The sequence below is a fragment of the Musa acuminata genome, chromosome BXJ1-10 (assembly GCF_036884655.1).
Source record: "Musa acuminata AAA Group cultivar baxijiao chromosome BXJ1-10, Cavendish_Baxijiao_AAA, whole genome shotgun sequence".
Lineage (NCBI taxonomy): Eukaryota > Viridiplantae > Streptophyta > Magnoliopsida > Zingiberales > Musaceae > Musa > Musa acuminata.
The window spans coordinates 26,597,717-26,621,708 of NC_088336.1; the positions used below are offsets into that span (position 1 = coordinate 26,597,717).

General features: G+C 37.1%; 3 protein-coding genes and 1 long non-coding RNA gene across 6 annotated transcripts; 1 reads left to right on the forward strand and 3 right to left on the reverse strand.

The window, feature by feature from the left end:
- Positions 1–2,620: 2,620 nt before the first annotated feature.
- On the reverse strand, positions 2,621–5,732 carry LOC135595822 (galacturonosyltransferase 8-like). The gene is made up of 2 exons (XM_065087222.1): positions 4,228–5,732; positions 2,621–2,989 (listed from the first exon to the last, which is right to left on the reverse strand). The coding sequence occupies exons 1-2, from the start codon at positions 5,623–5,625 to the stop codon at positions 2,714–2,716; spliced, it is 1,674 nt and encodes a 557-aa protein (XP_064943294.1). The 5' UTR covers positions 5,626–5,732; the 3' UTR covers positions 2,621–2,713.
- A 420-nt stretch (positions 5,733–6,152) lies between these two features.
- Positions 6,153–9,390, reverse strand: LOC135595824 (15-cis-zeta-carotene isomerase, chloroplastic-like). The gene is made up of 4 exons (XM_065087225.1): positions 8,847–9,390; positions 7,153–7,299; positions 6,820–7,029; positions 6,153–6,687 (listed from the first exon to the last, which is right to left on the reverse strand). Exons 1-4 carry the CDS (start codon positions 9,273–9,275, stop codon positions 6,352–6,354), a joined length of 1,122 nt encoding a protein of 373 aa, XP_064943297.1. The 5' UTR covers positions 9,276–9,390; the 3' UTR covers positions 6,153–6,351.
- Positions 9,391–10,001: 611 nt separating this feature from the next.
- Positions 10,002–13,117, reverse strand: LOC108951338 (uncharacterized). Its single transcript, XR_010480667.1, has 3 exons — positions 12,857–13,117; positions 12,489–12,765; positions 10,002–10,368 (listed from the first exon to the last, which is right to left on the reverse strand). It is a non-coding gene; the product is annotated as an uncharacterized LOC108951338 (long non-coding RNA).
- Positions 13,118–13,534: 417 nt separating this feature from the next.
- Positions 13,535–23,932, forward strand: LOC103968484 (dolichyl-diphosphooligosaccharide--protein glycosyltransferase subunit 2). Of its 3 annotated transcripts, none has more exons than XM_009381723.3 (19): positions 13,535–13,952; positions 15,260–15,449; positions 15,545–15,634; positions 15,856–15,912; positions 16,029–16,098; positions 16,224–16,288; positions 17,220–17,274; positions 17,592–17,719; positions 17,829–17,944; positions 19,418–19,487; positions 19,741–19,845; positions 19,994–20,083; positions 20,165–20,313; positions 21,111–21,222; positions 21,303–21,386; positions 22,519–22,599; positions 22,672–22,896; positions 23,276–23,398; positions 23,502–23,932. In XM_009381723.3, the coding sequence occupies exons 1-19, from the start codon at positions 13,783–13,785 to the stop codon at positions 23,616–23,618; spliced, it is 2,097 nt and encodes a 698-aa protein (XP_009379998.2). In that variant the 5' UTR covers positions 13,535–13,782; the 3' UTR covers positions 23,619–23,932. The 3 variants fall into 3 exon arrangements, with proteins under 3 accessions (XP_009379998.2, XP_064943298.1, XP_009379997.2); XM_009381722.3 differs by lacking the exon at positions 13,535–13,952 and adding an exon at positions 14,578–14,688; XM_065087226.1 differs by lacking the exon at positions 19,994–20,083.
- Positions 23,933–23,992: the final 60 nt, after the last annotated feature.

Consider the following 23,992-nt stretch of genomic DNA (forward strand, 5'->3'; position numbering starts at 1 on the left):
TATAAGCCCAGGTAGAAACCTGTTCGAGAAATCCTAAAGGCTTAGTAGAATAAGGTGCTCAAAACAGCAAATATGAAAGCTTCAGGAAGCCACTTGCTCCTGTATGACAAAAAAAAGGTAATTATAATTGGATAAAGAAGGAAACATTAAGGAAATACCATGGCATAAACCCTCCGATTCAAAGTCCGGGGAGGAAATTCTTTTTCAGTATTGTCCCTTGATTTCACTAAAAATGAAGCCTCTGCCACAGAACCAAATTGCCAAAGTTTTGAAGAATTTGGAATGACAAATCTATGATTCAATAGCATACATCCTTCTGATTTGAAGAAGCTTCAAACAGTCTGCAACCTTTGTTTCATAAAAGACAAGAGTCATGATGCTACATTAGCTTATATGGGAAATAGTCATCAAGATTACCACTACCTAAGCAGCAAAATAGCTGGTTGGGCACTTGAAAAAAAGATGTAATCAGCAATGTGTAAATTCTGATTGGTAAACATTCAGCATCAAGAATAACCCAGGGCCTATTTTATTTGATGCAAACCTATCTCTATCATTTAACAACTTAAAACAAAATTTGAAGGTATCAACTAGCTTAGTTAGTAAAACCTTGACATTATACCGCAAGATCCTGGACTCAAATCCCGCATTTGCCACTTACCCTTTGTAGAAAAAAAAAAATCAACAAAATCTTCTCAGCTAGCAATCTGGGACTACATTGAAAAGAGTGTATAGCACAGCAACTCACCATACTCATGCTGAGTAATTATAACTTAATTTGCCTTCCATGTAACTCCTATCACAACTTTCTTATTTAAGATCAAATTTCATTAAGTATGGATCCCAAGATCCTAGTTGTACCACCACCTAAACTGTCTCTTCATATAGTGCCTTTTTATTCCTAGACCAGCTGAGTGGATACAAATAGTATATCAGCCCTCTGCTATCACATACCTGATCCCCTTCTAATCAGTGGAGTCAGCCTTAATTGTTGGCCCTTGAGACACATTTACGAGCTCAATGAAAGATGTCCCTCGCAAACCAGAAGATTTAAGATGTTATATCATATATGTTAATCACAAACAGGCATATCACTGGGCTCAGCTGCACCAAATTTGAGTACTAACCTTTTCTCAAAAAAGCCCAGTTGACAAAGACAAATATCAAACTATACCTGCAACCCTATCTGTGAAAACATAAGCACGCAAGTTGCATCCTCGATTGAGTCTAAGGGTGTCTCCCAATAATTGATGACTTATGGATAAAGAATTGATATTACTTAATGTACTCCCAGAGCGCTCAACACCAGCAAAAAAAATGGCAACCTCTCCCTCACTTGCTGGTAGGGCAAATCATGCTGTATATCTGTGAAAAAAAGGTAAGCGAGAGCAACATGTGGTTTTAAATCTAAACTAATCTAATATGATGGCCATGAACTGCTATAGTACCATGAACAAAACATGCTAAATATTTGCTAGGGTTAAAGACACCTTTTCTAAATTCTTAGATACAGATTCATGCCATCTTTTTTTCTATAATAAATCCTTGCCTTATATTGACAATCTCAGAGTGCAAGTCATCTCCATCTTTCTACAAAACCAAATATTTTTGCACAACTTATTTTTTCTGCAATATCCCAAAGGAGCTCGATTGATGTATACATCCAACTCTAAACCAACCAGCCTCATCTTTGAAAAGTTGAACTAGCTAAAGCATGCTCTTATAGTGACTAAATACAAAGATCTATAACTCTTCAAAGGCAACATAACAAGCAAAGTGCTAACACAGATAGCATATCAAGCACTACAAGAATAAGCAATTACATGAATAGTTCTCTCTCTGAAATTTATGGTTCCACCTATGGTTTCCGATATGTTCAATTTGTTCCAATATATGATTCTATTTACAATTCACTAAAGATGTTTAACAAGTAATGTATAAGCATAACACATGAAAAAAGTTGTGGATAAGATATAAGTGCAAATACCACCACATCACTATATTAACAAGGCAGCAAAAAATATTAGAACATAGGAAATTAACTATCTTTGATTTTGTTTAGCTCTTTTTTATTTGATAACCAAAACAAACTATGAAAGAAAAATAAGATGCACTTTTAGAGTGTTAACCTAACATTTACTACTATATAATCAAGTTTTCATCATTTTTAACTGGTCATGTCACTAGGTTCTCAGTTATTACAAGATAAATAGATGCAAGATCAAAATTTTCCGACCAAACATAACTTGAAAACAATTAATTAAAGGATCAACAAGAAAAAGACAATGTTGATGCCCATAGATCATGTTGGTAAGAGAATCCCAATTATAATACCATATTGCCAAAAATGTATAAATACAAAAACTAAAAGCATCAGCAAAAGGTTTACATCAATGTTTCATGGATGAGATATAAAAAATTTCTCACTGAAAAAAGTTGACACATCCCTTTTTGCAAGATATTACAATGGTATAAGATCCATTTCAACAGTCCCACCAGTTATAAACCGATTCTCTAAAAGATTAAACTAAAAGAATGAGTATAGAGCATCACAGGAATAAGAAGAAAGAAGAAATCAAGAAGATAACTAAATCATGGCCAAGAAGCAAACACAGGGGAATTCAAAATGCCTTCTTATTCTGCATAATATCTAAACTTATCATTCATCTGCAGAATATACCCTTACAGACAAACATAGGTTGACAGTTATCAACTATGCTGCAAAATTGCACTGACGGACAAACTCCAAATCATAGTCCACATATTTTGTCCACAAATGTCGGAATTGGTTCATGGCAATATCAAGCCAAGGTTTCATATTCCCATTAAAATGCACAACAGCAGCATTCTTGATCTCCTCCATGCTTATACTTGGATTATATCCGAGTCCAAGCACATGCCAGGACTTGTCCAATGGTTTTGTGGTAGAGTAAAATGTGATTAGACCTGGTGGAAGAGTTCCTAGTTTCCACAATGTTCGATTCTCATTCTGCAACAATAACAAGTGCTTCCATATCAGACACTAAAGGTAACTGAATAATATGAGTTAAAGATTGTGAAACAAACAAGATACCTAGATATCTTTCTTCCTAGTACATCTAAATGGTAGAGTAATAATAAACACTTCCTGTTGCATTTATCCAAAACATAATTTTACATATGGAAGGCACAAATCACATCATAGAATCACAGCATCCAGGTCTCCTTTAAACATGTTCATATCATCTAGACAATTATATCATTTTATTCTCTATCAGAAAATAACAACTGATTGTTCTTAAATGAAAATATTTTTTATGTTATTTTTTCTAGTAACTCCACGCACATCAATAATCATACTTTTTGTGTACGATATTTCTTAATTGTCCAATGATTTGGCCCATTAAGCATACTGACCTGATATATGTCTAATAAAACCTTTCTTTTAATCTAAGAGGAAAAAGTAGATTTTCATCCAAACATCACATTTACAGAAATAAATATGTCAACAAGACACTAATGGGAAATCTACTGAATATCTAATCAAGCATATTTCTTCTCATGCTAATTTCAAATATAAACTTAACCAAGGTCTGTAATTTCGTACTGTACCGAAGTTTCGACGTTCGCTCGGTACGGTACAAAATTGTATACCGAGCGATATACCGTTCGGTATACCGCCCGGTATATATATATATATATAAAACTCGACGACGTCGTCTCTCTCTTCTCCCAGGCGGGGCAACGTCGCCGAAGCGACGTCACCTCGTGTATATATATATGTATATATATGTATATATATATGTATATATATGTATATATATGTATATATATGTATATATATGTATATATATATATATATATATATATATATATATATATATAATTTTATTATTATTTTTCGTTCCGTCCGGTAGCGGACGGTCCGCATACCGATATGTCGTCGGACCGGTACGTACCGCTCGTACCGGACAGTATCATTCGGTATTGCCTACCTTGAACTTAACCCTCAAGAGGTGACTTTTGATATGCATTTATTTCTAGCTAACAGGAAGAACTTCATATGCAAATTAGACTTTTTAGACTACTTTTGTTCCCCATTGTTTGCATGATTGTACATGCTAGATTTAGCTTCCAGTTGCAAGAAGATATAATTTTGCAAAGGAGACACAATACATGCTAATTTTAGCTTTCAGTTACCAAAGAGATAATTTTATAAAGGAAACAATAAAGAATATAGCAACTTACCAGATTCTGCCAGTAATGGTACTGCTCAGTGCACTTCTCTTTCCTCCATGCATCCAGATCAAAGAAATTCATCCCGTATGCCCACCCACATGCATTAGGGTTGAACTTCTCCTTGATAAGTGGGTGCGAGAAATTCATATACTGTGTATACCGGTGAAATGACCCAAAGCACGTCTCAACTGCTCCATTCACTTTCCCATCCATATCAATTTTCCATAGTGCTGTGAGATCCCGTTGCACCACCACATCATCATCCAAGAACAGAATTCTGTGGAGCTTTGGGTACATCTCAGGCAAGTAAAACCTCAGATGGTTTAGCATTGACAGATACTTGGGGTTCCTAAACTTCATGTTAGTGGTGTCCTTGGTGGCATTCTCTAGCTTGTTCTCAAAATAGAACCTCTGGAGGTTTGCAGACTCGAGCTGCCGGAGCACTGGCACATAAGAAGAGTTGAGGAACTTATAATCCTCCACGGCCTTGACTTCGATGTGTGCTCCAGAGTAATCTTTCATACGAAACATAACCTGCATTGCCCCCAGGTTCATCCGATCTGTAACCACGTGAAAGACATGCTTCCAGGGCTCACGGGCGTTGCGGACAGCAGAGTTCACCACGACGGACGCTGCGAGGACATTGTCTGAGAAGATGGCATAATGGTAGAGCTTCGGGTCTTCCAGCTCCGGTGGAGGCGTCGGGGGATCAACGTAGCGATCCGTATGGGCGATCCTCTCCTCCATGAGGCGCATGGCAAGGCAATGGAGGCTCTTGGGGATGGACTTGGCGGCAATGAGGGACGAGAAAGCGCCGGCCTTCTTAGCCTTGGAGAGCTGCTCGTTGACAGCAAAGATGGTATCCTTGAGCTTCTGGATCTTGAGCTGGTTGTCGAAGGACTCCTTGGCATCCGCGATAAGGAGGCGAGCGGCGCGGATGCGGTCCTTGACGCCGCGCTCAAATCCTCGGACGGTTGCTTCGTCCAGTGGCGCGGCGGATTCGAGGAAGGGGCGGTGGGCGGCGAGAAGGAGGGAGAGGTTACGAGCGAGCTCGGCGAAGAGGCGTGCCTGCTTCGAGCTCTCGAGCTTTAGCCGGCGCGCGAACGACGCGTACGCCCCGGCCACAGCGGCATGGTCGCCGACCTGCTTCCGGATCAGCTCCGCCCGCGACCGGAGGGGATCCGATCGCACGGCGAGGACAGATCGCCGCACAAAATGGAGGCCCGAAGAGTACAGATCCAACGGCGGAAGAGACAACAAACCCTCATCCTCCTTCCCGCTCACCTCCGGCGCCGTGTCGGTGAGGGAGAGAATCAGAAAGATGATGGCGACGGATACGGCGAGCAAGACGACGAAGAAGCGGCGGATCGCCGCATTGCGTTTAACCTTCGGATTGGGAATCGCCATTTTGGCTAGGGTTTCGAGATAGGATCGAAGAAGAAGAAGAGGAGGAGGAGGAGCTAGCGAGTGAGACAGAGAAGGGTTTATATTTATTGGTTTAATTGATTTATTACTACGAGCTAAGTAGATCTTCGCGTAGTGTTCATATACGGGTTTAATTAATGTTACAAAGGAAGTGGTAAATAAGATGGTCGTGCGGAACTGACTATGTTAACGTGATTCGGTGACATGAGACTTGGGGAATGGCCTTGGTGGGCAGATGTCCATTAACCGGGCGTCGAAGCTGTGATATTAAGGCGTCCCGCGGAGGATCGTAACGGCAGTGGGGCCGAGCAGGGAAAGAATAATGGAAGGTGGACGACAGTTGTGCTTCGCGGCCTAAATCTGGATATGGTCACGCGGTTCGAGACCATCCTGTCGGTAAATCCGGTTGGACCGGACCGGACCGGCCTTGGCCCTGATGGACCGGATCAGGCTTTTTGATCAACACAAAGGAACACACAATGGTTGTCAATGAATCACAAAGTAACATCTGGATCTGTATGTTTTCTTTTCATTCAACAGAAGTGTTACCCTTCAACATTCTTTACAACAGAGTTCTTCAACTATATAATGCAATGCCTTGAAATTGATTTCTCCCTACACTTTTATCACACCAACAGTGGATTTGGCTTCAACATCACATCTTAGTTGATCATAGAAAATACTATACGGAATAACATTCAGGTGGCTTCACCAGTGAAGTCGAAAACTGGATGCCTGCATAAGTGGATGTGCAAAATATGCACCCAATGTCAAGGCTGTGATTGTTAGATAAGGTAGCCGGAGAAATTCCTTGTAATAATCCTTGGGCAACTTTTGACGTCCATCTAATATTGCTGCGAAAGGGATTACACTTGTTCTACTCTTTAAGACTTCGAAAGTTTGACCATATCGAAGTGCCAGTCGCCTATCGCCATTCCAAACGCCAAATATGTGATGAACTATCAGTCCAACGGAGGCGGCCACCGCTACAGAGTTACCGATCCAGAGCGTATGGGCTAAGCACCATATTACCTGTCCAACCATCTTAAGCAATAAAACGAAGGTTAACATCTCAAAGTACAAATATAGAAATTCAACATCCTAATGTAAGCATTGTTGGATAAGCACCCTCAAAGTTGAGATTTAATCCAGGAATACTTATAGAGGAAAATATACCTGTGGATGCCTGGTGATTCTCATGATTCCTGTTTCCCAAAGATGCAATTTTGGCTTGTCAACAGCTGCAACTTCTAAAAGATTAAAGGTGGATGGGTAAAGAAAGAAAAAGGATATGAATGACGAGAACCACACAAGTTCATGAAGTCCAAAGACACTCTGTAGTTGCCACAATTGAGTACCATCATATCGATGATTGATGAAATAGACCTATAAGAAAACATATTTAAGATGATGAAAATAAGGATAGAAGAATACAAGAAAAAGCAGCAGTTACAAGCGAGAGAATTATTTTATGACTGCCAAAATCTGACAAGCTGTTAACGGACTTACAATGGTGCTGACTGCCAAAGGAAGTGAAATCCCTGCAAACAAAACTCGGTAAGCCCGCTCTCCTATGAGTTCTTCACCAGCATCCCGTAGACTTGCCAAACCACTATGGACGATAGCAAAAATGACAATAAGCAACAAAAGTACAACCTGTATAAGCAAAGAAAAAGGGGTCACCATAAGAAATTTCCATTTTATAATGGCCTGGATAAAGAAAAGGTGGCAGGCACTATCTACAACCTAGGAAGAAACAACTATGAAATAAAGGAATCTATTCTTCACCAAGAAATTAAGGAATAAATTAGCAGGGCTTTCTTTCTCAAACATTTCAAACATATCCTGTCTATTAAATCATGTGCTAAGTAATGGTACTCTCTTCCATTGTCTCATTTCCAAGAGACCACTTGGATATCATACAAACCACCAATAGTTCATCATCATTCCCATCAATCCTCTAATTTTAGGTTCATGTTTATATGTTGTGTGTGCAAGGCTTACTTTAAATATTATACAAGCCACCAATAGTTCATTGTGATTCTCATCACTTCTCTAGTTTTAGGTGCATGTTTATATATGTTGCACCTGCAAGACTTACCTTGATATCAATCTGTCTGGCAATCTAAATGCTTGGCTTTAGTACAATATTAGCTCCGCAATTAAATGCAAAACCCAGAGTATGTAGTTCTTCCCATTTGTCAATTTGTGTATTCTTATGTCTGTCTAAGATGTTCATGAGGCCCAAGGCAATGATCTTCCAAAGTTTCTTAGCTGGACAAATGCTAGATTTTAAGATAAACTCATAACAGAAAGCTTGATCCTGAAAGCAAAGAAAATAAACCAAAAAGTTTGAACATATAGGATCAGTGTTGATATGACACAGAATAAATTTGAACATAAAAACACATGACATCAACTGCAGGAAAAAACTTTCTATAGACAGACCCACTTGAACTGTAATGTTCAGAAATCATGTGAAAACTTCACAGACATTTATAGTGAGATTAAAATTCTAGATCTAATTTGAAAAGAAATCAAGCTAAATTAATGAAAAGAAAATGATTCGATGAGAGGTAGTAATTAAAATGGCCTACGAAGGATTTTACTGGCAGCAGAATGACAAGTCTGTCCAATGACACCTAGATGACTAATTTGAATCCAACTAGAGGACCTTCAAATGAATTAGCTTCAACAGTCTTTGTTGGAGATTGAAAAATTGATGATGACTTCACAATATGTGGACTTGTCATTCTCCCATGAATTATTCAAATTAGCTTTTTACAAGGCCTAAGATTAGGGAACAACCAATTGGTTAAATTTTATATGCTTATGACCTTAAGTTGAACAAGAAGATAAAAATTACCAACTTGAGGAATCCAAAAAAGATAAAGAAAATAATACATAATATTTTCAACCATGTTATTGCCAAAGATGCAATGTATTCTGTGTCACACAACTGCATCATAATTACTTATCATCTACTACCCCCACATAATCTTATCTTTAAATATTTAAATATTTAATATACATAATCTTATTTTTTTTTTAATATTTAAAAATTATTTCCCTGACTATCTTTCGAATAAAATAATAAAATAACGAGTTCAAAAGAGGGAAGAAATCTAATAAATTAGAAGAACGCATAGCATAATGCAACTACCAATCCTTCGGCAAGTTAGAAGCTTTTTATCCAAACTCACCTCCGGGCTCGGGGAAAGTCCAGAAACCGCATCGATATATGCCGTGCCGAACCCCGTGGACGGATTAATCCACAGAATATTGAGCGCGACGAGCACGGCGCCTAGTATGGCCGTGAAGTAAGCCCAGGATGATAACTTTTGCTCCCCTAACTCGAACGACGCCGAGTCCTCGCCGACGCGAGACTCATCGGAAATCGAAGTCTCGGATTCCGCCCCTCCGATTGGAGTCCCTCTGACGTGAGCTCTACCGAAGAGACGAAGGGAATTCGAGGAATTGGTGCCCCAAATGTTGCGGCTTTGGAAGGGTTTTAGGAAGGCGACGGAAGAAGGATAACGGAGCGGGGGAGCCGCGATGTTGTGCGGATAAAGGCAGCGGCGGCCGAGGGGGACGAAAGGAGTTGAGATGGAGAGGAGGAGCGGAGACGCCATTTCCAAGAAGCAAGATGAGAAGGGAGAGAGACTCGAGAGTGATGGAGTCGCGTCCAGTCTGCGGAAGGAGATGAGGAAGGCCTTCTAAAAATAAGAGTTTTGACAGCTAATAAGCGTCATATCATTATATATTAAGAATGACGGCATCTTAGGAATTTGTAATGGAATGTTTGGAGATATATATATATATATATATATATATATATATATATATATATATATATATATAAACAAAGGTAGTTAAAAAAATTAATAAGATGATAAAGTTTTTATGTGTAAGTCATACACTTACATGTTTTAGCATTTTGTTTGGCATCATAAAGGCTCCAACTGTCATATATATATCAATTTCTTTTATCAATAAGTAGAAAAGATTTAAAATATGTATTTCACCCAAAACTTTAGAAAATTGAAATAAACATATAAACTTATCTTTTATTATTTTTATGAAATTTAAAACAAAGTTTACATGTTAGGTTACCTATATGAACTAATGGACATGGCCATGATCTTGTAGACCCCGAATTGACCAAAAGGAGCAGCATATTAAATATTAATATACTGTTTTCAGGCTCACTAAGGACCCTACATCGTGGTCAATAACGTTAGCAACTTCCACCATCACAAAAAGCTAAGAGGCATTTATATTCTTCATACTTTCCATATGACAGATGATTCAAATCAAACACAGTAAAAATTAATTACATAATCATGAACTCAGCACACTTAATTTTGATATAATATTTAATTTTTAATCAATCTCATTGAATCTAAAAGTTTAATAGATGAAACCAACTTATTCATAATAGAAAATATTAGCTAACAACTTAAGCTCCTGGAATTACAGTTTCCATAACCAAAATATTTATCAACTAGCAAGGGAATTTTTTTTTTTGTGCTTGGAAAATCCTAGAGGAGAAAATAACAAAGTTGGCTGATTAGCAATTGGAAGACAACAGAGGTTGATTTTAGAAAAGAAGACAGAACAAGTAATTCAGTATTTGGATGTGATTTCAGTTTCTGATCTCCCTCTTTCTTCGCTTTCAGAAACCAACTCCTTGTTTCATGTTTGCCGAGTGAACCTGCAGTTTTTCTTCATCAATAGCATCTTATTTCAGTAACATTTTAAATATCTGCACCTTAGGAGATACAAGTAACTTTTAAGGAACTGAATTAGGCATATAATAACTCATGGTTAGGAAAGTATAACTATTTCCAGCAAAGAATTCAATGACTCAAACTCCCTCATTATCAATTTTCCTCTTCCAACTACTTCATGTGAATTGAAATAATTAAAGCATTCAGAAATTTATTACTGAATGAAAAACCAAAAAAAAACGAAAAACAGAGGAAAATTGATCTCATCCTTACTGGACTGATTTGCATAATTTGCAGCTTCAAAGAGGCTGCAAATTATGCAATGCTTTGAAATTAAACCTACTTTACATGTTGTCAACATACATCACATAAATTGGGTTTGACAAATTAAACCAAACTTTGAGCCAACAATCCCAAAATATAAATCAATCACCAACCTAGTCCAATGATAAATTTGGCTAGGTGGGTTTTTGATGAGCAATTTTTGTGTTATAGAAATGCACTGCAGAAAGTCTCTATTATACAGATTATATAAAAAGAAATCATAAATGGAGTATACCTAGGAGATGCTCAATCTAAACCCAAAGCCAAAAATTTCAATCATGATCAGCTGATGTTGATCGAAATTTGAACTGCTATTTCCAAACTAGAACAACTCAACTTTCTCAATGACTCACTAATTATCAGATATTTTCCTACAAAAAAAAAACCAAGAATTGAGCAGGACAACATTACAATAATCTTTGTGACATGTTAAGAGTGAAGATTAAGACAAAATAAACTGCTAACGTGACCAATATAGAAGGCACATAATCATTGGATGCGTTATCTTGTGTGTATGTTTTCTCTAGATTTATGTTCTTATGCTGATTCATTTATTTTTCTACCTAGGTTACACATGATTAAAATATGTCAGAAGCTAGATCATAAGCTGTCAAGAAGACACACATAGGCACATGGAGGGAAGGCACCCTCCAGAAGCTGGTCAACAAGATTCCTGCTCTTCAAAAAAGCCTTGCATGGCATGCATACTCACAGAGGATTGTGGGGTCACTAATACTACCAATCCCATGAGATCCCACATGCAGAGGACAGTACAAATTCGCCTATTTGATATATGAAAAGAAACCCTAAATTACAACAGTTGTCTTAGAAAAAAGATAAGCACCATCTTCGTCTTCTTTTGGAAGGGATGATCCCAGCTCACCATTAACAAGAGGTATTTATTCTGTTCCAGTCTATATATGTATACAATTTAAGACTTCAGAAAGCATAAAGAAACATTGTTTCCAAGGAAAAAGCATAAAGAAAGCTTATGCGCAAGGCACATCCATAACATTCTTCTTAACATCATCATGCCATAGGCACTCAAATTTATAGCAAGAACTACATACTCAAACACAACAGAGTGGTAAGTAAATGATCCCTCAAGTAGCCTTCCATCACATGAGGTATTTATTCTGTTCCAGTCTATGTATGAATGCAATCAAGAAACTTTTGTCTCCATGGGAAAAAGCATAAAGAAAGCTCAAGCACAAGGGACATCCTCAACTTTCTTCTTGACATCATCATGCCATATGCACTCAAATTTATAGCGAGATCTAAACACTAAAACACAACATAGTGGTAAGTATATGATTCCCCTAAATACCTTCCATAAAAAATAAAAGGACCACATTACCAACCATACTACATAAACTATTGGCTTTAATGCCCCTAGCCAACTCCCACCCACCTCCCACATACTTTTGGGTGCCTTCTTTATTGATGAATGGTGAACAACCAACCAACACCCTTAACTCAGAACTCATCTTCGAACACCCACTCACAACTGGTACTCCCACTCAATTCTAGCAGTATCAAAAACCATGAGCAATGCACTTGCTACATTCCTAAATGCTGACTAAACTAGTACAATTCAGCAGACAAGTACTACAAATTAGAAGTACCACTCAATATAAACATTTTAACAATCGCCTGTGCGGATGCAATACATATGTAAACCAATACCAATAGAAGCAGAAATCAAAACAAAAAAGAACATTCTTTCTTCTCAATTGGCACCCCCAACACACACACACAGTGACTGATGACCAAGCAAGTAAAGGATATAACCTAGGAGAGCGGTTCAGAGGTGGCACCCAAAGCAGTTGCACGTCTTGGGGGTGAAGGAGCAGAAGCCAAAGGGCCTGTTGGGGATGTTGCAGTTGATGGTGTAGCAGCAGGGAGAAGGTAAGCAGAGGCCCCTTGGGCCGCCACAGCATGTGCAAAGGGCGCATATCTGGAAGCTGCTGAGCCGACGCCGCCGCTTGGCCTCGTCGATCAGCACCGATTTCAGCCCCGGCAGCGCCGCCGATGCAGGCCTCATCGACGCCGTCGGCCCGCTCGCCGCCTGGCTCGGAATGCAGGAAAAGAGAAGCCTGCACGATCAGTACATGACAATGGCAAAATGCCAAACAGAAGTGAGGAAGGGAAGGACTCACATCGGTGGAGCATGGGAAGTGGGTTAGTAAAGCAATGACAAGGAGGAGGAGGAGAAGGAGGGGGAGAGACTGAGCTGCGGGGACAGAAGCCATCTCTCTTGGGGAGAAGAGGCTGGTTTTCTTCCGGTCTTGGAAGGGGAAGGGAGGAGGGACAGTGGTGGAGTCTGGAGTATGTGTTACCCGCGGTGGCAGGTTGACATGGAAGAGGAGGGGTTTTGAGAAAGAAGAGAGGGAGAGGGTAGTTGTTAAAGGGAAAAGGGAGACGTGAGAGAGAGAGAGAGAGAGAGGTTGAGAGGGCTTTGAAGAAGGGAACGCTGTCGTCATATGGGCCTTTAGAAACTTTGGTTGGGATTTTTTTGAGGCCCAAATGATTAGGAAGATAAAACTAGCTCCTTTATTTTTTAAATATTTTTTTACTTTTCTTTTTGTAACTTTAGATTTATCAAAAAGTATTTTTTTGTTATATTTATAAATAATACAATGATTTTTTTTATTTCTCCTATGTTTTCTATTTATGTTATACTTATTATTTTCTTCGTTATTTTTTCATTTCTCATATGCTTTATTTTTATTATTTTAAACTTTTATTTTTGTATTTTTAAAGTTTATATTAATTTCTCCAATTTTATTTTTTATTAAAAATTAGTTTTTATTGAAAACTATGTTTCGTGTCTTATTCGAGACAGGAGATCTTCACCGCAGCCCAACCTGACATGTCGCTTCGTTTCGGTTTGGACCTCGGTTCGTCACCGAAATTTTCTGTTGCTTCGTTCTCGTCCCGATCTCGGACTACTGGTTTAAACCCTAGAAAGCCACGGGAAGTATAAACCTCGTTCTGCAATCGATGAATCCATAGGTCTCAGATCGCACTCCGGATCTGCAGCGATCGAGACCTCGGCCGCTCCCATCGTGTTGCCGGTCCCTTGATGCCCTCCCCTCCCTCAGGCATGGCTTGGAAACTTCGGTTCTTCGGGTTTCCCGGCTTGATCTGCGCGTGCCTTTCCATCTCCGTGGCTTCCGTCATCAGGCCGGTCTCCGACGCGCACCGTTCCGTAGCATTGGAGCTTTTTGTGCCCGTCGACGGATCATTTCGAAGGTTAGATTATAGGTCGCGTGATGTTTGCATAAACAAGTCGAAGATAGATCTTTTAACGATCATGGGCCCGTTGCAATTCATTTTGCTTGGTCCAGGGTTGTTTAGTTTAGCCGACGGTACCGGCTCAATGAGATTCAATTTACGAGGAAATGTTTGTCTTGATCAAAGCACTTATTGAACGAAACGTTGGTTTTACTGGGAAAAAAGAAGTTCTTAGTGTTGAAAATTAGATCATATTCGCATATGCATTTTTGAATCTATTCGTTTCCAGTGTTAGATATATATGTGGTGGTAGAAGATCTATATGTATAATTTTTTAGAAAACTTTTACTATGTGTTTTTCAGCCTTTTTCCCTAATATAATGTGCCAGGAAATTCTGCATTTTCACTTTAATTAGACTGATAAACATCCTTCAATTTTTGCACGCTTCTTTGTCTACTATATTTTATTTTGACATCTTTTCTTCTCTTCTCTCTCATTTATTTTATTCAGATAATTTTTCTCCAATGCTTTCTTTAATCACTTATATGATTCTACTGTTCTGAGTATTAAATTATGTTTATGCTCTTGTTCTCTTGATTCGATTAGTTTGTTGTTCTTCCGAGGGGCTTACACTTTTTAAGTTTTAACAGTGATACATGTAATTTTGGTTGTAATGATATGATATTGTTTTACAGTGATGCCAGGGACCTTAATAACTGCACCTTGCAAAACATCTACATGATTTTGCTGGTGGTGAGTGGTCACTAACAGTAGTCACTGATGCAGTCAGTTGAATAATTGCTGCTTAAGTGTGCTATTTTTTTAATATAAGTGTTTTGAACCATCATCACAGGATATTGTATGATATTCTCATGTCACATTCTGTAATCATGCATGCTAATAAATGATTTTGCTTATAATCATGATGACTATTCTGGAATTCGTAGTTGTTTTTTGCACTGGTGTCAATTTTCAATTGTTAATCTGTCAAGTTCATTCAAATGTATCTTTCACTGCTAGAGTCATCTACTTATCAAATTCCTATGATGAAATTCTTTGTTCAGTTTGTAATTCACCTGATAAGATCATATTTTGATTTGCTTGAAGTCTTTTGGTCCCTAATCGCCAAACTGTAATTTTTCTCCACACTCCATTTCCTTAATTCCATTTCTTTCTAATATGCACTGTTGCTGGTAATTGAACTTTTCCTTCTGTTTTCAAACAAGACCATGCTTCAACACTTAGGTTTTTGATGGTCTGGAGTTTATTTTTCATAATTCTTAAATGATGATGGGCAATTCCTGATGTGTATTTTGATTTGCAGCTTGGAAGAAGCTTATCAAGCATTGAGAACTTTCCAGATTCTGGGGCTAGAGAGAACCTATGACATAAGTCATGCAACATGTCCAATTATTTCACAGATACTTGGATCATCTTCTAAGCCCGAGGATCTCTTCCATGCACTTAGGGTGAATAGCATTTTAGGATGCCAGATTGGCACCCAAATCTTTGAGGTAATTTTACTAAGACCTTTAGATACATGTCACTTTTTAGTTTGAGTGGGTTTTATTGCGACCTTGTCATTCAGCACATAATTCTTTTTTGGTAGGATGTTGCTTCAAGACTTCTTGTTGGTATAAAGGAAGCAAACTCGTTGATGGATTTCTACTATTCTGTCCTTAGCTTGTTTTATATCAAGGTAATGGCTCAGCAAACATCTAATGTTAGGGTTATCTTTGCTATTTTATAGTTTCTTTCTATCTGTTTCTTAGACTTTGATGGACCAAGATATGTCTGTTTAAATACTCCTCAGTGTTTGATATTCCTTGTTACCTCCTAATCTAGTTCTTCATCTGAACTCTTACAATGTTTTAAGTATGTGGAAAGTTTGGGTTCTGAGTTGATTCATTTTCCATGCAGCAACAAGGTTCTAGCATTGTCTTGTTAGATGCTGATGTTATCTTTGATTCCATAAAGGTAATTGATTTGGCTGCTTCTATTCCTTTTTTCCTGCAAAATTTAGTTATCTCTTCTCTCTCTTTCTTTTGTTATGTAATCCTTGTTGCACATAACGATTATTTTGTTACTTTTAGGCACATGGTCAAAGTGATGGAAGATATCGCTATGATTCCAATAATTCTGAACCTAGTACTCATGCTGCTGGTATTGAACATTTTGCATTTTTGATAGAACTTGGATTCAACATATGTTACTGCCACTGTCATCATCCTATATTTGACATTTGTCATATGACCTTTCTAATTAGTCTTACATCGCTTACATTACAGGGATAGCACTTGAGACACTTGCAGGTGTTCTTTCATTGGCTGATTCAGACATGGATCAATCTAAGGCAAGTCTTCATTATGCATAAAATAATTTACTCTTTTACATGGTATCAAAATCCAAAAAATTTAGTGTTATTGGCAAGGTTGATTTTTCCCGATCTAGTTGACCAGGGTTTTAGTTGTGGAAATAACCTTCCTATTTGAAGGGTTATTTCCTGTTATCCTGCATTAGTGGAAGCCTTGTGCACCGGACCAACCGTTTTTTATAAAACTCAAACTTCTATTTAGTGCAACAATGTCAAAGTATCTACCTTGAATTGACATAAGATTTGTCTGAGTCAAGCTTATTGATTTGTGCTTCATGTTGTATCTATATTGTTTGTTCAGTAAGTATAAAAAAGTTAGGCTGCACACAAATTTGTTGATTGTGAATTAGAGACTGAATCTTTGTTGTAGTTTACACAATATATCTAATTTCAGTAAAGTTAAAGTTCCGTATGACACATGCAGCACTTTTGTATTCTGGATAAGATGGAGATAACTGTGCATTGATATAAGTATTCATAACATATATATAAATTGGATAAAAATTTTGGAAAATCTAGATCTATAACTACTAATAGAAAAGTATCTAGAACTTTAGGACTGATGAAGCCATCTCCTAGTAGTTAACATAATGCTTGTTGGTCTGGTTATTTGTCTCGTCAGCCTTTACTTTTCTTTTTGGTTCAGTCTCAACTATCGACTCTTCAGTTTGATAGTTGGCTTTGGAGACAATGATAGGTCAGTGGCATCACCTTTGTTCTAACTAGTTAGCTGAGTTGCTTTGTTATTATATAACTTTTGATTCTATCTTGTTTATCTTTTGGTTGGTATTAGTTTTCAACACTATAGCTGTTGTCCAATTTATAACCAAATTTTAATTTTTCTGTGACTATGTCAATAGTTTTATCTTGCTCAAGCACCAAATTAAACATGTATTTATGTTTTTGACAGATTGAAGTTGTAAAGAATGACATTGTGAAGCTATTTGATAGCATTAAAAGTTATGGTATGTCAATTATTGCTTCCTTGTTACTGTGCTTGATATCTTCCATTTGATCAATTACTGTTTCATCTTGTTCTGTTATGTGTGAGTTTTTATATATCAAGCATTGGGTTCTTTAATCGATGTATTTTTCACTGAGACGAAGCTAATTGGTTTGACAAAGCTTGTTTTTTGACATCATCCTGTTGACTACTTTGACTAAGCTGAGTATCAATAAGCAAATCTGATCTGCCTTTTTCTTTTCACATGTATAAAGTATATTATTTTTTCAAGTGACAGTGTCCTATCTCTGACATAAATAACTCCTGTGCTTAATGCAGATGATGGAACCCTATACTTCGATGAGAAGCGTATTGGTGATACAGAATATAAGGGCCCTCTTGCAACCACAGCTTCAGTTGTGCATGGTGTTACTGCCTTTGCAGCCATTGTCTCTGGGAAATTGGAAGTTAGTGAGCAAAATGTCCTGAAGCTATTTTTGTTCTTGTTGTGTTTCCCCACCCCCCACCCCCTACTTACACGTCTGCTTTGGTCAATTCTTCAAACTGAATTTTCAGATTAGTGGGGATAAAATGGCAGGCTTGGCAAAATTCTTTCTCAGCATAGGAATTCCTGGGAGAACCAATGATATATATATTCAGTTGGAGTCCTTGTCATGCTTGGAAAACAACAGGCAAGTAAATTGTTTTAGTGATCCCGGTAAACTGATGTGTTTTCTTTTCATAGAATTTATTTTTTTTAAAGCGCCTACTTTATGGGTGTTGTTATTCAGTGTTTCTGGTCTTCTTGATACTATGATATTTTGTCTTAATATTTTGGTGTTTCTTTGTCTCAGATATGATATTTGGCAACATAGTTTGATACAAAAATATGTCCACTGATCTAGTAATTATTGATTAGTAGGGTGTATGTAAGATGTATCTTAAGTAGGAGATACTGCATCTAAATGTTAATAGTACTGGTCTCGATATGGAACTTTATTTGCTTATAAGATTGTTGCTTGCATTTGAATTTATTTTGGTGTAAGTTTTACTGTCTTGTAAAAGGAAATCAGTTTGTTTTTGTGATATCTATCAGTTAATTTCAATGTACAGATTAGGAAGATCTGTAGTTGACATATCAATAGAAGATCTGTAATTTCTTTTGCCATCTTTGTTCTCCAAAAATGATACAACTAAACATTTGTCAGATTGTTGTGATATTTTTCCAGTTACTGGCACTTTTATACATCATTGACTAGATGTGCCTTCTAATGGCTTGATCGTGCTGCTCCATGCAGTGGTAACTTCATTCAAAGTTGCTTCTATAATATTGAAAGATTGATCTTATATAACTTATTTTGGTTTATCACATGGAATGTGAAAGGCGTCAGCTTTGGTTGGTTGTATATTTAGATTGGATATGTAGCTTGTTTTATGACACATTTTTGACTGAATTTTCTCTCTATATTATCTTTCTAGCGTGTAAAATCTCTTATTTCTTTTGCCTTGATTTATTTCTGTAACAAACCTTTTGTTGACTGAATGCTTACCAGGTGTACTGCCTAGTACATGCATATGCTGTGTCGTGGCCCCTTTTTATATAATATATATAATATGATGTTGTGTACCAACTGGTTCTCTACCATATTGACCAGTATGTACTTATATAACAGTCTACCAAACTGGTTCTGGACTGGTATTTAAAACTTGGATGGTTGTACTTCACTGGTAGTTGAATGAATTGTGTAAAATAACTCTATGCCTTGTGCTTGACAACATTCTTGATATTGATGGTTGTAATTATTTGCATTGTTGGTTTATTTGATCATTGCACAGTTTTATCAGCTTCATTTTTTATATCATCATCAAATTAGAAGTTGCATATTCTTTTACTACCCTGCCGACAGCTACATATGAATTATGTGGTAAGGGTATTAGGGCATTACTCATCTCTAAAAAGTACACCTGAATATTCCCTTGTAGTGGCAAATGCGCGCACATGACTATTGTTTCACTATTGCTGTTCTTTGTTGCTTGATTATGCCAGATGATATTTAGTTCACCTTTTATTGCAATCACTTCAGTATAATTGTGGATGTATGTTAACATGTTTCATCGGAGCATTTATTTAAGTACTTACTGCAAAAATCATTTACTATGTGCAGGATATCTATACCTCTAATTCTTTCATTTCCTGCTGCTGTGCTTTCATTAAGCTCAAAGGACCATCTTAAGGTGACTTGGTGCAACAGTCTTATTCCTGTGTCTTGTAAATGCATTGTTTATCTTTCATTTTGCTTTTATCTAGTAGTACTAATTAATGATCCAATAACTTATTGAGTTTTAACTGCTAGCTTGAAATTATTATGAAAGCTAGATCTGTAGAAGAGAGAATCAGTAGACAGTTTGGACTATGCCATTATGATTCTTATATTAGGTCTTTCTGTTTGTTACTTTAAGGTAATCAGTATTCTTGTGATTATCTCAGGCTGACGTGACAACAGTGTTTGGTTCAGCTGCACCTCCTCTAACAGTGAATTTGGTGCAAGTTTTCAGTCTTGATTCAGAAGATGTTCCAATCCTAGAGAACAAGGTAAAAGGAATCTCTATTTTGATTTTGTTTGTGGTATTCTTCACTTCTTTGGAACCCTTTATATGTTGTTTTTAATTGTGTTCTTTACATATGCTATTTTTTTTATTATCCAAAGTCCAAACTATGCCAATTTTTTTTAAAATAACAGGAGCTTCAATTTGACCCAGAAAACAGCATTCATTACCTGGATCTCCTACCACTAAAAGTAGATGTTGGAAAATATATTCTGTTTTTTGAGGTACTTTAGAAATTAATATTGCTTTTTTTTTATGAACCTTTACTAAATTATTTTTACAATTGTCTATCTGTATCATGACAGATTTCCCTTCATGATCCTGACCACTTGAACATTTATGCTACTGGCGGGCGCATCAAAGCATTTTTCTTTTTTACTGGAATCATTAAAGCTGACAAGGCTGCAGTTGGAATATTTGTAACTGATGCTGAAAATGCAGTGGCCTTGCAAAAGTAATGTGTTTTCTGTTTATACAATATGAGTTCATTCACGAGCATTATATGTTTCTGCATCCAACTTCATATCAGTTCGGTTTTTCTCCCTTTTGAATAATTATAATTTGTCTATCTAAAATATCATTACTTATAAAATATAGCTGGAATATAGGTACAATAATATGTAAGTTTTTAGTCTGATTCAGATTGACTTGGCTTTTAGTTCGAGCTCTGGATTTTTTTTCAGTTTAATAAAGAATAAAGTCCACAAGTGCATGCCTTCTGTTATGGATCCCTATGACACATCAAAATTAAATATATCTTGTTTTGGACTCATTGATATGAATAAAACTAGATATGTGAAAAGAGAATAGGGTTGATATTCTCCTGTCAGTCAAGTTGGTGAAAAAATGATCCTGAAGTGATTAGGCTTATCACCCATTGCCTAGAAGATACACCTGTGTTTTAGCGCTGATGTACTCTGGACATAATTAATAGATTCTTGGAACAATCCACTCCTTTATCTGAAGTTGGCTTCAATCTAGGAAGACCTTTGTGTGTGCTTGTTAATTAGAGATGCTACTGTAGTTGGTTATTTCATAGCAGTTGTTAAAACAGAACAAGAATACTGTCATCAGAAAAGTGGTACTGTATTAAGAATTGAGTTACCTTTGTTTTGATCTATTTTATGATGTTTCCTGTGGAATACATTCTTTCTTAACATACTTCTGCAAATTGTCTTCTTCTAAATTGAATTGTCAGAGGAATTATTGAATTATTAAACTATCTTTGATTGTATTATTTTCTTTTCACAGGTTAGATTTATCAAGAGACAACACAGTTTCGCTAGCAGCAAATCATTTAAAGAAGATGCACCTGAATTTCCAGCTTTTAACTCCTCTTGGTCATACTTTTAAGCCACACCAGGTGTGCATCCCAACTTCTATGAAAATCTTCTGTGCATTTATTATTCTTGTTTTTGTCTGATAAAGAGCATTTATTCACAGGTGTTTCTAAAATTGACGCACGAAAGCAAAGTTGAGCACATTTTTGCTTTGGAAAGCTCTGCAGGAAAATATAAAGTTTTACTAGTTAAGTTTGTCTTTGTCTATATCTGTTCCTTTGTTTCGTATTACAATCTACTTATCTACTGTTTTTTAGTTTGCATTTTGATGAGATCTTCAGGGTACTTCCGTACGTCAACTGTCTGATGTGGACTCAGGGTGCGCAGAACTGCATTTGGGGAAATGGAAGATAGTTAATTAAATAAGATAAAACGAAGACAATATTTACAGAATCCACTGAAAATGAAGTAATTAATTCAGTAAATTGCAAATAAATATTTTGTATAATAGTGATGTGTTGCAGTTTAAAAATGGCTCCAACTTACCTGCCATGCTGAGGAACTCAAACAGGACATCTGATCTAATTTTCATTATATCTTGAATAGAGTTATGTAGAATAAATCGACTTAAATAGCTACCTTTGACAAAACCAAGTAATCCTAATTCATTCATTATTTTCTCAGGACATGTAAAGAATTACGATAATTCCTGTAAGATTAGATTGAAGATCTAATGGCTTAAACCAAGAATTTAAGTTCCAGCAGCACTGGGGTGTCAGTTGGCCTTTGAAATGGTGTGTTCTGTTCATGTTAACTGGCAGCAGTGTGTCTTGGGAACAAACAGAAAAAAAAGGAATACAAATGAAATAAGCTACCTGAAAAGAAAATGCCAGAAGGAAATATACATACCTGAGTCCTTGTCTTTCGATGCTGTTTCCCTGCCTCTTGCCACCCACCTACTGAGTAGCTGAGGCAGACTGAATTGTTGAAGTTGGAATGATTCAGCTCTTTCATTATTCCCGAGAAATAATTTTGCTTTACTGATGAAGGTAACGACTGCAAAAGTACTGCAATTTGAGGCTTACTACCACTTTGAGGCTTATCTCTGATTTGGTTGTAACGGTTCAACACTCATCAGTTACACTAAATGTGTTTTTGGAAATTAGTGAATTTGGAGAGTCATACTGTTTTACACTTGTACTATTGTGTTTTTGTGAGGATATTCCTTTTGTTCTTTTTTATTTTGTGAAGGTCCAAATCACATTTTTTGTGAGCCGACAAATTTGCATGTAAAAGGTGGAGACGATACATGACATCTGTACATATGCTTGTCTTTCCGAGCCTTGAAATTCTCGATGCTAACAATGTGAAATTTGCAGGACTTCCTTGGTTTGGTGGAGAAGTTTTATTACCTTTCTGGTAGATACGACATTAAACTTGCTGTTGGCGATGCTGCAATGGTATAACTTATAATATTATAATTAACTGTCCTTTCTAATACGAGTCATACTGAATTTTTTCATACCATGCAGGAGAATTCATTTCTTCGTGCCATTGGCCACATTGACTTAGATTTACCACAATCACCCGAGAAAGCAGCACCCCCTCCACCACAACCCATTGATCCTTATTTGAGATTTGTGCCAAAGCAGGAGATATCACACATCTTCAGGGCACCAGAGAAGAGACCTCCAGAGGAGCTGTCTTCTGCATTTTTGGTTCTTACACTTCTACCACTTGTAGGATTTCTGATAGGGGTGAGACTTTCCTCTTCCAGTTGGAAATTTACTTGTAATTCATGGTTTTATGTTATCATAATCCTAGTCTTTCTTAACAATATGGTATGGTGTAGCATTGTAGTTGTTCTGAACTCTGTCCAATATATCATATCATAAAAAGTAGCTTGATTTTTCATAATCCAGATTGAAAGAAAAATAGCAAAAGTAATATAGATGTCCTATAGCTGTGAAGGCAAGATTCATGAATTGACTGTTTCACTGACTGGTTATTTTTCTATATCATTACAGAATTGTTTTACATCCATATGTATGCCCGGCTAATAGCCCCAAGCATGGACTGATTTATCCATTTAGTGTGTCGTCACCCTTATAATTATTGGTTTTCCTTTTCCTGCAGCTGTTGCATCTTGGAGTGAACCTAAAAGGCTTCCCTTCCTCATCTGTGCCTGCTTTTTGCTCCATACTCTTCCATGGTGGCATTGGTGCCATATTGTTGCTCTACGTGTTCTTTTGGTTAAAGGTGCTTTCTTGCTCAGTTCAGGCATGAAGCTTTTGCAATATTTCATCAGCGCATCTTATTGGCATGTTTTTTTTTTCTTTTTTTCTCATCTTTTTTGGAACAGTTGGATCTCTTCACAACTCTGGAGGCTCTCGGTCTTCTTGGGGTTTTTCTAATCTTCGTGGGTCATAGGACTCTTTCCCATCATGCTTCAACACCAACTAAGCTGAAGACTACATGAAAGGATATGGAAACTGTAGCCTCCATTTTGTAGTTTTCATCAGCTTTTAACTTTGGACAGCGATTCCACTTCACTGAGACAAAACATGAAATCTTCAGCATTTCAACAGGGTTAACACATAGTTATGGACTGACTGGAATTATTGAGAGTAGATTGATTTGAGTGATCAAAGATTTGTCAAATACTTGATGCAATTGCTTGTTAGGAAAGCTGAGATGGCTTACAAGAAGAATTTTCTTTTCTGTAGTCTTCCTTTTCTTTTACAAGAATTTTCTTAAATTATAAGAACACCTTGATTAAGACTCTTTCTATTATATTGATGGCATCCTCACTCATGTTTGGCATCTTCTGACATGCAATTGGTTCCTTTGGGT